General features: G+C 50.9%; 1 protein-coding gene across 2 annotated transcripts; it reads left to right on the top strand.

The window, feature by feature from the left end:
- Positions 1-392: 392 nt before the first annotated feature.
- ACADS (acyl-CoA dehydrogenase short chain) lies at positions 393-14185 on the top strand (the record flags this gene model as incomplete). 2 transcript variants are annotated; one of them, XM_083873678.1, is made up of 13 exons in its annotated part: positions 393-619; positions 1065-1178; positions 1693-1804; positions 2008-2180; positions 7654-7814; positions 9255-9404; positions 9559-9670; positions 10046-10197; positions 10479-10649; positions 11833-11970; positions 12229-12324; positions 12613-12669; positions 13291-14185. In XM_083873678.1, 13 exons carry the CDS (start codon positions 412-414, stop codon positions 13441-13443), a joined length of 1797 nt encoding a protein of 598 aa, XP_083729804.1. In that variant the 3' UTR covers positions 13444-14185. The 2 variants fall into 2 exon arrangements, with proteins under 2 accessions (XP_083729804.1, XP_083729803.1); XM_083873677.1 differs by lacking the exons at positions 393-619; positions 1065-1178; positions 1693-1804; positions 2008-2180 and adding an exon at positions 7263-7320.
- Between the last annotated feature and the right edge of the window lie 910 nt (positions 14186-15095).

The raw sequence follows: 15095 nt of genomic DNA, 5'->3' as shown, positions 1-15095 counted from the left end.
ACAGAGCGGGGCTCTCGGGGAACACCTGCTCTCTGTGTCACCAGCTGGGCTGCGGTTCAGGCCGTGCCTTCAGGACCGGGAGCCCAGCGAGGGGCGACCACCGGCTCCCCGGTCGATGGAGCGGGAGCGGGATGCGGGCTGGCAGCCGCCCGGGGCAGCGGGAGTGGGGCCGGTTTTGTTTGTTCCTTGTGTAGTTTTCCCTCAGGTAACTCAGCTGTCCAGCCGGCCCGTCCCGCTCCATCCCCGGAGGGAGCGGCCGGCGGTGCCGTGCGGGGTCTCGGGTCACCCATCCGGGAGCGACCGGGGCGGGCCCCGCTGAGCTTCGGGCGCGGCGTTGCCGGGCAACGGCCCCCGCCCCGCCCCGCGCTCCCATAGCTACCGAGGCGGGCGGCGGCCATCTTGGCATCGGCCATGAGCGGCTCCAGGGCGCGGGCGGCGGCGGCGGCGCCGGGGCCGGACAAGAAGCTGCCGCCGGGGTCCGCGGGGCCGCTCGGCCGCCTGCGGGGCCGGCGCGGATCGGCCGAAGCGCCGCCACGGCAGCCCTGGACCGAGTCCGAGCTGTTGGCGCTGGAGACCGTCCGGCCCGAGCACGTCCTGGGGCTGTGCCGGGTGACGGAGAGTGAGTGCGGCCGGTCCCGGGGCGGCGGGGGCTCCCCCGGCGGGGCCGGGCCGGGCCTGGGGCCTGCGGAGCGCCGGGGACGCGGCGGCTCGGGGCGCGCCTGCCGGGAACTCCCGCACGACTTACAGAAACTTTGGGGGCTTTTGTGTTCTTTGTGCGTTTTGATTTGTTTTGTTAGAGGCTTTTTCTTTTTTTGATTTTTTTTTCCTCTGGGCTGCTGGTCTCTGCTTTTCTGTCCCGATCTCATCCCTTTCTTGCTCTGCTACCTGGCACCTACCGTGCCTTTGTTTCTCACATCCTTAATTTTGTGCTGCTTTCATGAAGCTTCTGCAAAACAACGAGCAGTCCATATCTTATCGGGCTGGGGCTAACAAAAAAGGAAATTGATTTGCTAAGTGGTCACAGGTGTTTTGAAATGTTACTATATTTTTTCTCTTTCTTCTAGATTATTTATGCAAACCTGAGGACAACATTTACAACATTGACTTCACCAGGTTTAAAATCCGAGACCTTGAAACTGGAACGGTACTATTTGAAATTGCCAAGCCATCTGCTTCAGGTACAGCATGCAAACGTTGCAAGGATAGAGAGACTCAGAGAGCTGAGAGGTTGCAATGCACGACCCATGCAAACCGAGCAGAAGGGTCCTTTGGTACATGTCCTGATGACCAAATTCCTCTCCTTTAAGCATAGGACTGAGTTTATCTCTGCTGAGAAACTTGTGATAAAAATATGATTATTGTTGGATGCGAGAGAACTATCGACTGGCAATCTTCCTTTTTTGGGCTGGTTATAACAGAGATTAGTTCATGTGCATTGGCAGTTGTGAGTGGGGATATCCTGTGAGATGGAGGGAAGGGTGGATCCAGTTCTGGAGCCACCAAGGCTGGGCCAACTGTCATGGCAAGTCTTTTCTCTTTTACTTTGTGCCAGTAAAAGTCTCAGGCCAATTATTAAATGTGTTTACATTCAGTACCTAAGCAGTAGGCAGCTTGTCCTGATACACCCACTAGGCAGCATCACCTCACGTGTACTCTACAAGCAGAGTAACTCCAGGCTGGTGCATTTTCCAGAGCACGATGATGAGGATGAGGACGAGAGCAGTGAACTGGACACGAGTGCAGGTCGCTTTGTCCGGTACCAGTTCACCCCAGCCTTCCTCCGGCTTCGGACTGTTGGTGCAACGTGAGTATGAGCTCATGGAAGAGGGGAAAATTGGATGTTTACAAAGTGTTACTTGACAGTTTATAACAAAACTGGGTTGAAGACTCGGGAGAGCCTATCTTAGACTACAAATATCAAACTCTCTGTAGAGGACTCTTGTGTAGCCTCATGCCTAAGGCTCTGCTCTTCCCAATAGCTGTTTCTTTCCTGATTCTTTCATGCAGAGTGGAATTCACAGTGGGAGAAAAGCCAGTGTCAAACTTCCGAATGATTGAGAGACATTACTTCCGAGATCGCTTGCTGAAGAACTTTGATTTTGATTTTGGCTTCTGCATCCCCAGTAGTAGGAACACATGTGAACACATTTATGAATTCCCTCAGCTCTCAGAAGACCTTAGTAAGTACCTCCTTTGCCACAATGAGTGATGTTTTGTTTGTGTGTGCATCTGCTCATTCTCTCTCTCTACTTGTGAAAGAAGTTGTGACTGGGATTAAGGGGACAGGAACAAACAGATACAGGTTTCCAGTTTAGCAATATGTAATCTTGTCTGAATTAGAGATTTATGCTGCAAAGTCTCGTCCTTTGAAAATGAAAGCATAAGACAACCTGTGCTAAGTTACAGGCTGCAAGAACTTACCAAAGTCACAGGGCTGACGTGCCTGATGTAGCCTCGTGTAGCCCAGAAGAAAACAAAACACCAAAGAAGGGGATTTTTTTATAGCCATCCATCTGTTTTCTGCACTTGCTTGTTAGGGCTAGAGCCTCCTGCTTTGAAACAGAACTGGCTCTCCCTGAGGTCTGTTTTTAAGCCTGCTAAGATCTGTGCAAATACAAGATTGCACAGGGTACGTTTGTCCTCGGGGGGTGTACAGAGCAGAGGCACAGGGGCCCTACTGGGGCTGCCTGGCTGTGGGGTAGGTTTGGGGTTTTCATCTTGCCTGTGTACCTGTGGGGAGTGCCACAAACAAGCTCCTTCTGCCTACAGATGTGATGGCTGCTTGGCTCCACTCAGTTTCTAAGGTAATTTTGAGTGAGGTTACTTGATTCCCCCCTCTGTTTGCTTTTGACAGCACTTACCCTGTGAACAGGAAGAAAGGAAAGGGCAGGCTGCAGCCTTTGAAGTGTGCTCAGCAGAGCAATTTGCTTCTCTTCCTTGGGAAGGGCAGAGCATCAGCCTTGTAAATCCAGTGGAGCTGGCAGAGTCCTTTTTATCCTGACTGTGGCTGGCTGTTGAATGTAATGGAGCTTTCTCTTTCACAGTCCGTCTGATGGTTGAAAACCCGTACGAGACGCGCTCGGACAGCTTTTACTTTGTGGACAACAAATTGATAATGCACAACAAGGCCGACTATGCTTACAATGGAGGACAGTAATCCTTCTGTCTGCTGGATGCTGTGATGCCCTTAACCGTTCCAGATGTGCAGGAGTGGACTGGAGTTGCTGTCTGGTGCAAAAAGGCTTCTTGCCAAACTTTTTCTCTGTGCATGAGGCTGAGAACATGAAGCAAAGACGACAGCTCCTGGAAGGAAATCTCCCTGCAACACCTCTCTGTCTGACACTCAGCATATCCTGCCTCTCCTTCTCTGTTCCTGGCTGTCTTCTGATAACCTTGGTTAGGTCAGTGATCAGAGGCACTCTTAGACAATTCTTGCTCTTAGTCTTTCTAGTTAGGTTGCACCTTTAGTGCTTCTGATGTTTCATCTCTTGGGTGAATATCCTTTTTCAGCAGGTCAGCGTGTTTATGTTAAGCTATTTTTATCAGGAGAATCTTAACCCCTTCAAGTAGTCAGTGATGCTTGAAGAGCTGATCTTTGGTTCAGTTGGATAGATCATCTCTTCAGTGGCAGTGGTTTTGTTTGTGGCATGACTGACACTGTATTTTAGGATGCATCCCAATATTCTTCAGTGGGAAAGAGACTAGTTCAGCTTCTAAGCAGTGCAGGAATATTCCATCTGCCTCTGGGGACCTGAGCTGCCCCTAAGAACATTTAATCTCTGTTTTGCCAGAGATTTCACTAGAGATATGAGATAGGGGAAAAAGGGGGCTATCCCTCTGATAGCATTCCTGTTTGAGCTATTGTGAGCTAACTGTTGAATATTGGAGCTCAGGTGTCAACCTTAGAGCTGAAGATAATCTCTCTATATTTACCATTTCTCCTTCTTCCCTTTGTAGGAATTTTGGCCCTTGCTGCAGAATGTATTGTTTTTTAGATGGACAGCACATTGTCAGCCTGACTGGGGTGGAGATATCACTCTAGTGGGGCTTAGAGGAAAAAGGGAGAATGTGGAAAATCACTTGAAAAATGAGTAGGAAGCAGAGCTTCCTAGGCTTCAGTCTATACTTGTAAACCTGACTGGTCTGTCAGAGTTGCTGTGAGCAGCACCAGCTCATTTTCTTTGTTGCAGTGGAGATATTAGTAGCTAAAAGCTTCCCAGGTCAGATTACTCAGAGTGGGATCCTTGGAAAGTGAGGATGTACATGGTTCTCTTTTTCATTGTTCCCATCATTGCTCTGCCGGCTCAGCTGCTTATTTATGGTTTAGGAAGTCACGCTGCCAAGGTTGATACCACAGCTGTGTTTGTGATCTGGCAGTGAGATAGCATCATGCAGTGGGAAGAGAAGGACCTGTGTCTTGCCAGTAGCAATGCTGGGGCCCAGCTCGAACTGTGCAAAATCTCAGCTATCAAAACCCTTTTTTGCCAGTTTTGCTGGCTCTCAAGACTGGTACTTTTCCCGTCTCTTGTTAGGGGAGTTAGGTTGTGTCTAGACTGGAGAGCTTTCCTGATACTAATTCCATTTGTTCTTGAGACAGTTAAAACCTAACTCTTTGATGGTTACCTGTTGTGTTAAGAGGGATTCAGCATAGTTTGTTTTAGCAGGATTGAGTGGGGTGGACATCAGAGCCTAGAGCCTGTTAATGCAGACAGCAACGGGAAACCACTGCCTTTACTTCCAGATTAGTGAAAGCAGCTTTGGCATGGAACATCAGCTGGCATCAGAGTAAGCAGTGAGAGTGTGTGGGGTAGCAGCCCTGAAAGAATCTCCAGCTCTTAGGAAGATGTTTAATTATGATTAACCACAACAAATGACCTGTTCTGGGTGGAGCATTAATCATGAGCAACCACAACAAATGTCTTGGGAATGTGGAGGGGCAAGGTCTGCCTGATGGAAAGATGAAGAACAATTCTGCCACCATCGATCCCCTCCAGCATCTCCACAGGCACTAACGCAATCTTGTTTAGGATCTTCAGGATTTGTTAAAGCTGCTGTTGAGGTGGAGCTCGAGATGCCTCTTGCAGTGAACACCCTCAGCAGCCCTCATGCTGTGCCTCTGAGTTGGGAAGCATTTTCTTTGCTCTAACTTACTCAGCACAAGGCAGAACTGCCTGGAAGTGTGCTTTTCATCCTGAAGTGTTCAGAAATAGCGTCTGAAGATCCTATTAGTTACTCCCTGGCAAGTTTTAGCATATTGAGCTGAATTTTGTATGTGGTATAAATCCAGGTGCCTTTAAACGTTACTTTATCACACTTTCTAGGTGAAGCAACCTCTCGCTTTTCTTACGAGTGTGACGATTCCCATCTGTTTCTCTTGTCGCTGTAAAGGTTCCACAGAGGCGGATGGGCTCGTGACCAGGGCGGGCGGACACCGCCGGGGGCGCGCATGGGGATGGGAGCGCGCACGGGGCGCGCGCGCCATCTAGCGGCTGCTGGCGGCGGGAGCGCGCTGCCGGTGCTGGGTCCCGGTAGGAAAAGGGAATTCCTGTCCTCGGCCATCAGCAGAGACGAGGAAACGGCACTGCAGCGGTTGCTTTCACTCCGGTGAACGTGTCAGCTATTCAGCAATAAAAGGGAGAGCTGGAGGAGAACCGGGAGACTCGCAGGCAGCAGCAGCATCCTGCGGTTTTTAGCTGGGTTTGTTTGCTTTGCTAAATCAGAAGGTCTTTGCCCTAAAAGCATGCTGCAGGAAAAATAAAGTCCCTACAAGAGGGCAACCCAGCACTGAAGAAGTTGATTGTAATCCAGAAAGTCAGGGATTTCCAAACTTCTGTCCCTACTTTAGTAGCTTCCCTAGGATTCATTTTCTCTTAGGTACTTTCTATAAAGCCTCTTATCTTTGTGGCAGGGATGATGTCTTTGGTAAATGTGGTTTAGCAGACCAGTTTTCTTCTGGAGTGTGTGCTCTGTTTTTTTAGTGATGGGTCAAAGCTACTCATGCCAGTGAGCTTGGAAGAAATTCCACTGGGATCACATCCTTGACATGTGGATGGTCAGTCCTAGCCTGGTGCTGCAGGCAAAGGAGATGCTTTCAGTGTCAGTTGGAGTTTGAGCAAGGGAAAAGGTATCAAAAACTGTGCTCAGGTTGAGTTGGAAAAAGAAAAAGTTGGGACCATACTGAGTTCTGCTCAAAACTTCAAAAAGAAAGGGACCAAATCCACAAACTCATAGTAATTTTTTTTCCAGTATTTGTCCTCTTCGTACCAGGACCTCTTTTTCCCATTTTTGAAGTAAGGGCTTTGGATCCATGCCAGCAAACTTCCTGGAGAGCTATTTTCATACCTTGAGTGTGGAATACATACTGCACCTTGTGAAGGAAGGTCATCTCTCGTTGTATGGACTGGGCACTTCTGTCCTTGTCCTGTGTTTCTTGTAGGAAATGTCTTCCTTTGTGTGTGTACTTGAGGATTTTCAATGTCTCTTGTTGCAGAGAAGCAGCAGCCTCTTCTCTGGTGCTTGGGGATGCTTATTGCATTATCTGAGGGTTCAGGAAGAATAAAACAAGTGTTCAGTAGTCAGAAATGAAGGAGGAAGGTGGTGAAGCAGTGAGCTCCAAATGTAGCAACTCTACTTCTCAGCTGTGTTTCATCACATTGTCTTCAGCCGTTTCCCAGTTTTCTGCCCTGCTGTCCTGTGACGTGGAGCTACTTCGTGCTACCCCAGAGTCTGGCTCGCTGTTGGGTGTGACCCTCGGACATGAACACTGCCGTCCCCTGTCCTTGCGGAGGACAAGGCTGAGTGATGGCAGCCTGGCGGAGCCAGCACCTCTTCCTCTGCAGCAGCAGGAAAATGAACACCAGCAAACGCCCTCTCTGCCTGCCTGGATCCCAGTGCTGTTACAGGACATGTATTTATATTTCTCACAGTGTGGCCTTGGGGCTGCTGGCACACGGACTCCTCTGTGCTGTCCCCTTCGGACCCTGCTCCCGTGGCCGTGGCAGCGCCGCGGGGCTGTCCTCGTGGCGGAGGTGTCCCCGCGGTGCCGCAGTGTTTGTACCCCCATGGTTTTGTCACCAGCAGTAGGAATAAAGGACCTTCCTTTCCTTTTCTTTCCTTCTCTTTCCTTCCGTCTCCTCGCAGCGCAGGGGGCCCTGCAGGGGCGGAGCGGGGCCGCCAGGGGGCGGTGGCTGCAGGGGCGGGGCGGGGCCCTCAGGGGGCGGGGCGGGGCCCTCAGGGGGCGTGGCGCTCCCACAGGCGGCGCGATGGCGGCGGCGGCGATGGCGGCGGCCATGTCCCGCTGTGGCGGCGGAGCCCGCCGGGGTGAGGGCGGCGGGAGCGGCTTCGCTTTGCTGCGGCTGCTCCGGGGAGCTGCGGGGCACGCGGGAGGGGCGGGAAGGGGCCGCGGCCCGCGCGGAAGGTGGCGTCCCGGTGCCCTTCAGGGCCTGCCTGAGGCGAGTGCCCTGAGGCGGGGAGTGGCGCCGCCCTTGAGCCGGGCCGTGTCCCGGGGCCGTGTCCCGGGGCCGTGTCCCGGGGCCGTGTCCCGGGGCCGTGTCCGGGGCGGGGGGCGCTCCGAGCCCCTCACGGGCCGGCGCCCACCCCTGGCCCGCTCTGAGGGGCAGCAGCGGCGGCGCTGAGTCCCCTCCCCGCTTGCAGCGCTGGCCCTGCGGTGCCGCCGGCTGCACACCGTGTACCAGAGCGCCGAGCTGCCCGAGACGCACCAGATGCTGCGGGAGACGGTCCGCGACTTCGCGGAGAAGGAGCTGATGCCGCTTGCAGCGCAGCTGGACAAGGAGCACCGCTTCCCGGCCGAGCAGGTGGGTGCCAGGGGTGGGATGGCACCCTTCCTGCTGCTCTGGGGCAGCACCATTCGGACCCAGGCAAAATGTACATCCAGCTCCGGTTTAGAGGAAAACTGAAGTTTAGATCAACTCGTTGTTCTGAATGTGGATGTTGTAATTCCCACAGGGCATTTCGAGCTCTTCACCTTTACTTGTGTTTCTCTGTATCTGGCTTTAGTACCACTGACTTTTTAGTTCTCTTACCGACTTACCTCTGAGCTGTAATAGGAATGATAAAATTGATTTGTAAGATTAAATACTTTTACAGACTGCACATAGTGGTTTATGGTGAGGAAGTATAGATGATGTAAATGCATTTCAGATGGTGGAAACAAGTGATCAGGAGGTACATGCTGCTCATCCTCTGGGCCTGTGAATAAATTGAAATTCCAGCCAAACCAGTGATTTCTCTTGTGGAAAGACACACCAGTGCATGTTAAGCAATGAAATACAAAGCTCCAGCAAAACAGATCCTGTTACTTAGCCAAGAGATTCCAAGAGGCAAACGTTGGAGGCATGAGAGTTTTGTCACATTTCTCTTTCTAGTAATGTATAAGGATGATAGCAAGGAAAGTCACACTTACCTGAGGAAGAAAATAACTTTACTTCTTTACTGTTCTCATCTGAGAATTTTATGTTTAATTCTGAGTCTTTTGAATGTGTAGGGGAAAATTCAAGATGCAAACAAGTGTTTAATAAGATGAAGCAACATCCATAGAATCAGTGGGTGCCTTGTTCATCTTCTGGATTTAATGAGGAGAATTGGTGTTTTGAGTGCCCGCATAGGAGGGAAATTATGTATCTCCCTGGGAAATTAAAATTCTCCCTGGTTGCTCTAAAAGCAAGCAGAGGCTTATGATTGTGAAGCAAGGAGTCTAGCTGGGGAACTTGGGGTAGATTGCAATGTAACTAATAAAAAAATTCTCTGGGAAGCAAGATTTGGCTTTATTGGGAATGAAAAAAATCACCTTGAACCACTGTTTTCTGCAGTCATTCATTCTGTAAAATTCTTCCTTTGTGCAGTCCTAGACTGCAGCCTCAGCAGACTGAAAGGTAAAGTTCTGATGATTTTTATCAGCTGGATTTCCCATTTCTACTGACAGGTGACATGCAAGGGTAGGGCTTTGGTGGGAGGCTGAGGAAATGCTGGTGGAGTTCTGTCTCCCTATTTCCCCTTCAGAAGGCTCTCCTCTTCCCAGTACTGAAGAGAGCTCTTTAAACAGGCAAGAGCCTAAACAACAGTGACTGTGTACAGCTCCTGCTGAAGGACCTGGGGACACTTACCCTTTTGTTCAGGTTCCCATTTCACCAGGAGCTGTGTGATCTTTCCCTCTCACGGCGTGTCCTGCTCTCCACGTATGTGTCAGTGTTTGCTGGTGCTGCAGAGGCCGTGACCTGTCTGTTCCCTGTGGGCAGGTGAGGAAGATGGGAGCCTTGGGGCTGCTGGCCATGGATGTGCCAGAGAAGTACAAGGGAGCAGGGCTGGACTACCTGGCCTATTCCATCGCAGTGGAGGAGATCAGCAGGGGCTGCGCCTCCACCGGCGTCATCGTCAGCGTCAACAACGTGAGTGTGAGGGGCAGGCATGGGGTGAGGCACAGGGGGGCTGGGAGAAGTGGGTCTGCTCCTCTGGAGGGTTCTGCTGTGTTGGAGAGCACACATGGGAGTTACCTTGTTGGTTGTACCTTCAAGAAGCACTAACAACGCTAAATTCTTAAAGTCCCTGTATTTAGGGCCAATACTCAAGTTTGGCTCTGAAGAGCAGAAGCACCAGTGGATCGCTCCTTTCACCAGTGGAGAGAAAATTGGATGCTTTGCCCTCAGTGAACCAGGTGATGATGTGACTGTTACCATCCCTGTTGCAAAGCCTGTGGTGTAGCTTCTTTCCTTAGTCAGGTTTAGGATGGACTTTTGGTCTTTGGAACTGGAAGAGTTTGTAGAAGGGTGGTTTATAGCAATTCTGTGTGAGTGAAGTCTCAGTACCCAAGGTATGAACTGCCATCCTATGGTCCCTGCTGAAAATACTCATTCCCTGTGTGAGCAGAGCTCTGGACACATCCTGCAGACATAGGCCTTTCCCTGTCCTGTGGGAGGGACAGTGAGGACACTGGCACAGTTGAGGAGGTGCCGTGAGCTGATGGGGTGCAGGCAGGGCTGGGTTTGCCCCAGGTGTCACAGATCACCGGAGGTTTGGCTGCTCCTCCCAGGGAACGGCAGCGACGCGGGCGCCGCCTCCACCGTGGCGCGCCTGGACGGGGACCAGTGGGTCCTGAACGGCACCAAGGCCTGGATCACCAACGCCTGGGACGCCTCGGCCACTGTCGTCTTTGCTACCACCGATAAATCCCTGAAGCACAAGGTGTGATAGTTTGTATCAGTTTGTATCACAAAAAAGGGGTGGGAGTGAAGGAGCTGTGGAGAAGCACTTTGCCACAGCTGGGCCTCTGTTTTTAAAGCTGTGCAGGCACTGAGCAGAGGAGGGCCTGATGGGTGCTGGTTTTGTTCTGTCTCAGCTCTGCCCTCCCTCCTCCTGGTTACCTGGACACGTGGCTTTTATGTAAAATGGAGGGAGCCCATTGACAGGCAAGGAAGTGGGAAGGTAAGAAGACACCATTCCTAAGAGTTTGGGTCTTGTTGCAGGGCATTAGTGCATTCCTGGTTCCCATGCCAACTCCTGGGCTGTCACTGGGGAAGAAAGAAGACAAACTGGGAATCCGAGCCTCTTCCACTGCCAACCTGATATTTGAGGACTGCCGGATACCCAAGGCCAACCTCCTGGGGCAGCCAGGGATGGGCTTCAAGATCGCCATGGTAAGAGAGGGATGGAGGCAGCCGTGGGTGTACAGTCATAGCTTCCAAGCTTACTGTGTGGTAAACCATTTCCAGAGGCAGTCACTTCAGTCAGGATTGCTTGCATAAGCTCTTCTGTGTCATGTTAAACTGTTGACCCTTCTTGCCAACGTGGGAGGAATCATTCCCAGAGCCTGATGAATGTTTAATTTACACAGATCTTTGACAGCACTTTTATTGTGGCAGTTCTCAGCTGGAGCAGTGCTGATGCCACTGAGCTGCTGTGTCAACAGGGGCAGTATATTTTAATTTTTCTTCTTTCCCAATCCTCTGTTCCCCTAGTTGTACCTATAGATAAAGGGAAAATATGGCATTTCCCCATGTGAATACTGTGGCAGAGGAAAGTTGTCCTGGAGGCCCATGACAACTTCTGAAGTGTCTCAAGGTGAATGACAGCTGAGTTACTGTATTCATGTGACTTCTGAGGAGGAGCAAGGCAGCTGGGAACAGCTTTGTTTTCTACAGTGAAGCACTGTCCTGTGAGAGTGGTCATTGCTCTCTCTGGAGGGGCAAGACACCCTTTGTTGGCCTGACACTTTAGGCCAACCAGAGCCTATTCCATAATGTCCAGAACTAAAAGTGGTTGGTGACTGAGGGATTCTTTTAAAGACCTTCAGCCTAGGGTTGGGAACATGAAGCCTTTTCTCCCTGTGCTACAATTTCTTCCTGTGCACAGAGGGGCAGAGTAGGTGTTTGAGCTAAGTCAGGTAATTGACTGGGTTCACTAATCAGTTTGAAAAGTACTTTCATGTGTGTATCCTAACCATGAGGGTAAAAAAGGAAAACTGACGAGATTTCCAAAGGAAAATCAGCTGTAGAGTGTGTTGGGTCTGCTTGAAGAGTTCTTTCCAGCTCCTTCCAGAGCAGATCCTTGTGCTGTTTCCCCTATTTTGCACCCTCTCATTTTCTCCCAGCTAATAAGGAATTCCTCTCCTTTCTCCTTCTATTGTTGAACTCTTGCCTTCTCTCTGCAGTGGCAGTGCCTGTTATAGCTCTCTATTCCTGCATTACTGGGAACATTCCAAATCAAGGAAGTTTCTGAGGATTCTAAAGCTACAGCAGCTTTCCAGCAACACCAGAAATGTGCATGTACTATTCTTGATCAAGTATGACTTGACTTACACATATTTCGTGTCTTTTTCAGCAAACTCTGGATGGAGGAAGGATTGGTATTGCCTCTCAGGCACTTGGAATAGCACAGGCAGCTCTGGACTGTGCTGTGGATTATGCTGAGAAGAGAATGGCCTTTGGGTCACCCATCACAAAGCTCCAGGCAGTGCAGGTATGAGCTGGGCACACGGGGCAGTTCCACAAGGGGCTGGTGGAAAGTCCTTGTGTGCTCTTGGGCATGGTATCAGGCACACAGTGCACTTTGTACTGACTGGGATAAACAGGGTGATAATTCTGTCTTCAGATGCTGTTAAAACTAATTACAGAGGTTCCTTGTCTTTAGATGGCCCCGGGGGTGGGAGAATTCAGCTGTCCCCTTGTGCAGGCAGAGGCCCTGGACCAAAGGCAGTGTTTGTGTTTGTCATTGCAGTTCAAGCTGGCAGACATGGCTGTGGCCTTGGAGGGTGCACGCCTGCTGACCTGGAGAGCTGCTATGCTGAAGGACAATGGCAAGCCCTTCACTAAGGTATTTGCAGCCCTGCCTTTGTCCAGCAGCCACAGCACAGGACATGGGCTCAAGGCCAGGGAACCCCAATCCTCTATAGTGCTCAGTGCCGGCCCAGCCAGCGCTGCTGGTGTGTGATCCCTGGGGCAGCCCCTGAGTTCAAGCTGTAGCCCATGGGAGGGGGTGGCTGCTCTCATGGCACCATCAGCAGGCCTGTCTCTCTGCTCTGTGAGCATTCAAGCCCCTCGTGCAGACGAGGGTTCCTCTTTGTGACAGCTGCACCCTCAGTGATGTTTTCCTTCCCCAAAGGAAGCGGCAATGGCCAAACTGGCTGCATCAGAAGCTGCAACGTCCATCGCTCATCAGGTAACTGTCAGTTGACAGCTCTGACGTACATCGTGTGCGAAGGAACTTTGGGTGTCTCACAAGTGCTTTAGTAAGGTGGGATGGAATTTACTAATTTATATTTGAAACACACCAACCAACCAAGCAACCAGCCCTATGGCTGAAGCTGATGAGCACAACCATCTTCACAGGTTGTGGGGAAGCAGGAGGATGGTGGGGGTTTGTACTGGCCTGTGGCAGCTGTATTATTAAAGTGCCTGTGTCTGCTGCTGTCCAGAGCAGTGGCAGTTTTAAGAAAGAGCAGCAATGTGGGAGAGAGCATGAGGCCACCATTCATCACCACTGCACCTGGATGGGATCCTCTGTTCCTCTGTTAATTGTCCCCTGTCTTTAAGAAAAGCATCTTAGAATACAGATCACAGATACCAGATACCTCTGAAGCAATAATTGCCCATCTGGAATATCCATATTGCTGTTACACAGATCAGTCCTGTGTATTCCTGTGATCACAGATGAGCTGCAGCCATCCCCATGTGTGTCCCACTCTCCCATTATGCTTGTAGCAGGCTCAATTCCCCTTTAAATGGCCGTGTGTATTCTGTAGAAAAGAGATTCCATTCTAAGCTGCTGCCCTTGTTCCAGGCTATCCAGATCCTGGGCGGGATGGGCTACGTGACAGAGATGCCGGCGGAGCGGCACTACCGCGACGCACGGATCACCGAGATCTACGAGGGGACCAGTGAGATCCAGAGACTGGTGATCGCAGGCCAGCTGCTCAAGGCCTACCGAGGCTGAGGAGCTGCCTGCAGCAGCACACCGCCCCTAGTGCCTCAGAACGGTGCACGGTGATGGAGTTTGACCCTCTTGAATGAGCCTTTTGATGGAGGTTTTCCTCACCAATGAGTAACTGACCCTCTAGTTAAAACGTGCTGATTCTTCTTTGGACAAAGTGTGGCACAGAGAGGCTGGACTGAGCTTTTTTTAAGTGATGGCTATGAGTGCAGGAGGGAGGAGGCAGCCTGTGCTCATAAGGTGGCCTGGGGCTTTTCCTAAGCTGGACTGCTGGAAGCAGTAGTTTGGTAGTGGCAAAATAACAGCACTTGCCAGCCACTGCCTGTTTTGCTAAATTTGTCACTATGTGGCACTGGATAACCAGTGCCAGAGTGAGAGGTGCTGAGAGCCATGACCCCTGTGCCCTCCTTCAGGCTGCTGGTAACGTGCCTCTGCAGATCAGACTTCACTGGAGTTCAGGTGTGGGATGCAGCTGTGTGTGAGCTCCTAATGGGACTTCCAGCAGGAGAGGAGCCAGACAGGAGGACATGCAGGGACAACCCACACCCAGAGAGGGCTCTGAGCACAAACTGTGGTTGCTGTCTGCATAGATGTGAAGACACAAATCAGAAAGAATCCCTCGATCTGGGCCAGCAGAGGCCAGCACCTGCTCACTCAGCTGCTCTGGGATGTAGGGATAGAAGCAGAGGACAGCAAAGCTGCAATACCTAGGACTACTTTGTAAAAAAAAAAAAAAAAAAAACAACACCCAAGAAACCCCTCTGCTCCCAAGTCTGCTTCTGCAAGATAGGGAAAAAAAAATTTCCCTGCAGGAAAGGAAGTGCCTGGTAGGGCAGGAACAGCTTTTAATCTCTACATGTTTTGGGCAGTGAGGGAATGATGAGATGACACACAAACCTCAGCAGTAGCACATCTTCAATCAGTGTTCATTGGTAAGACATTAACTTTAGAAGTGTCAAAAGCCAAAGGAAAAGCTCTAAACTCAGGAGAAGAGCGAGAGGATCCAGTCCGCCTCCTTGTCCAAACAAGTACACTAGAGGGAAATGGTTATTTTCCTGTGGTGCCTTTTATTTAGACTTGTGTGCAGAGAAGAGCTTCTGTTACACGAGAGAGCAGAGAAGACAAATAAAACCTGATTTTAAAGGACCACCATTCCCTCACCGTTTGTTTAATGCAGGTGTGAATTAATTTAGAGTAATTTCTTCCAGTCATAAGACACACGAGCAAAAGGCAGCAGGGCCTGAATGCACCAGTGAGACCAGTTCCAGTGCTGTCAGTCATCCCTGTGCAGGGCGCTGGAGGGCAACAGCGTGTTGGGGCAAGGGCCTCAACTGCTGAGCTGCTTCTCCTTGTTCTCCCATGCTGAAGGATGGACAGAACTTGCCAGGCAGTGCCTTCAACAGGAGCATTCTTACTGGAAAACCATTCCAACGATGATGAATGTGTTTTATTATGGAGGGCTTCTCTGAATGAAGCTTGATTTCAGCCTGTGTCACCACTTTGATTGCTGCAGGCTCACTTCTATGATGGATGGCACCTGAAGATGTGGGGATACTATTTTACACTGACTTCTTGCAGCCACTCAGGCAGAACAGGAGCTGCAGGGATATGAGGACTTCAGCAGTGCAGAGTTCCTGTTATGCTGTGCTCCAGCT

The sequence above is a fragment of the Zosterops lateralis genome (genome assembly GCF_965231275.1).
Source record: "Zosterops lateralis genome assembly, chromosome: 17".
Classification (NCBI taxonomy): Eukaryota; Metazoa; Chordata; class Aves; order Passeriformes; family Zosteropidae; genus Zosterops; species Zosterops lateralis.
The sequence above is the reverse complement of the archived record's forward strand: the minus strand, read 5'-3'. Positions and strand labels throughout refer to the sequence as shown.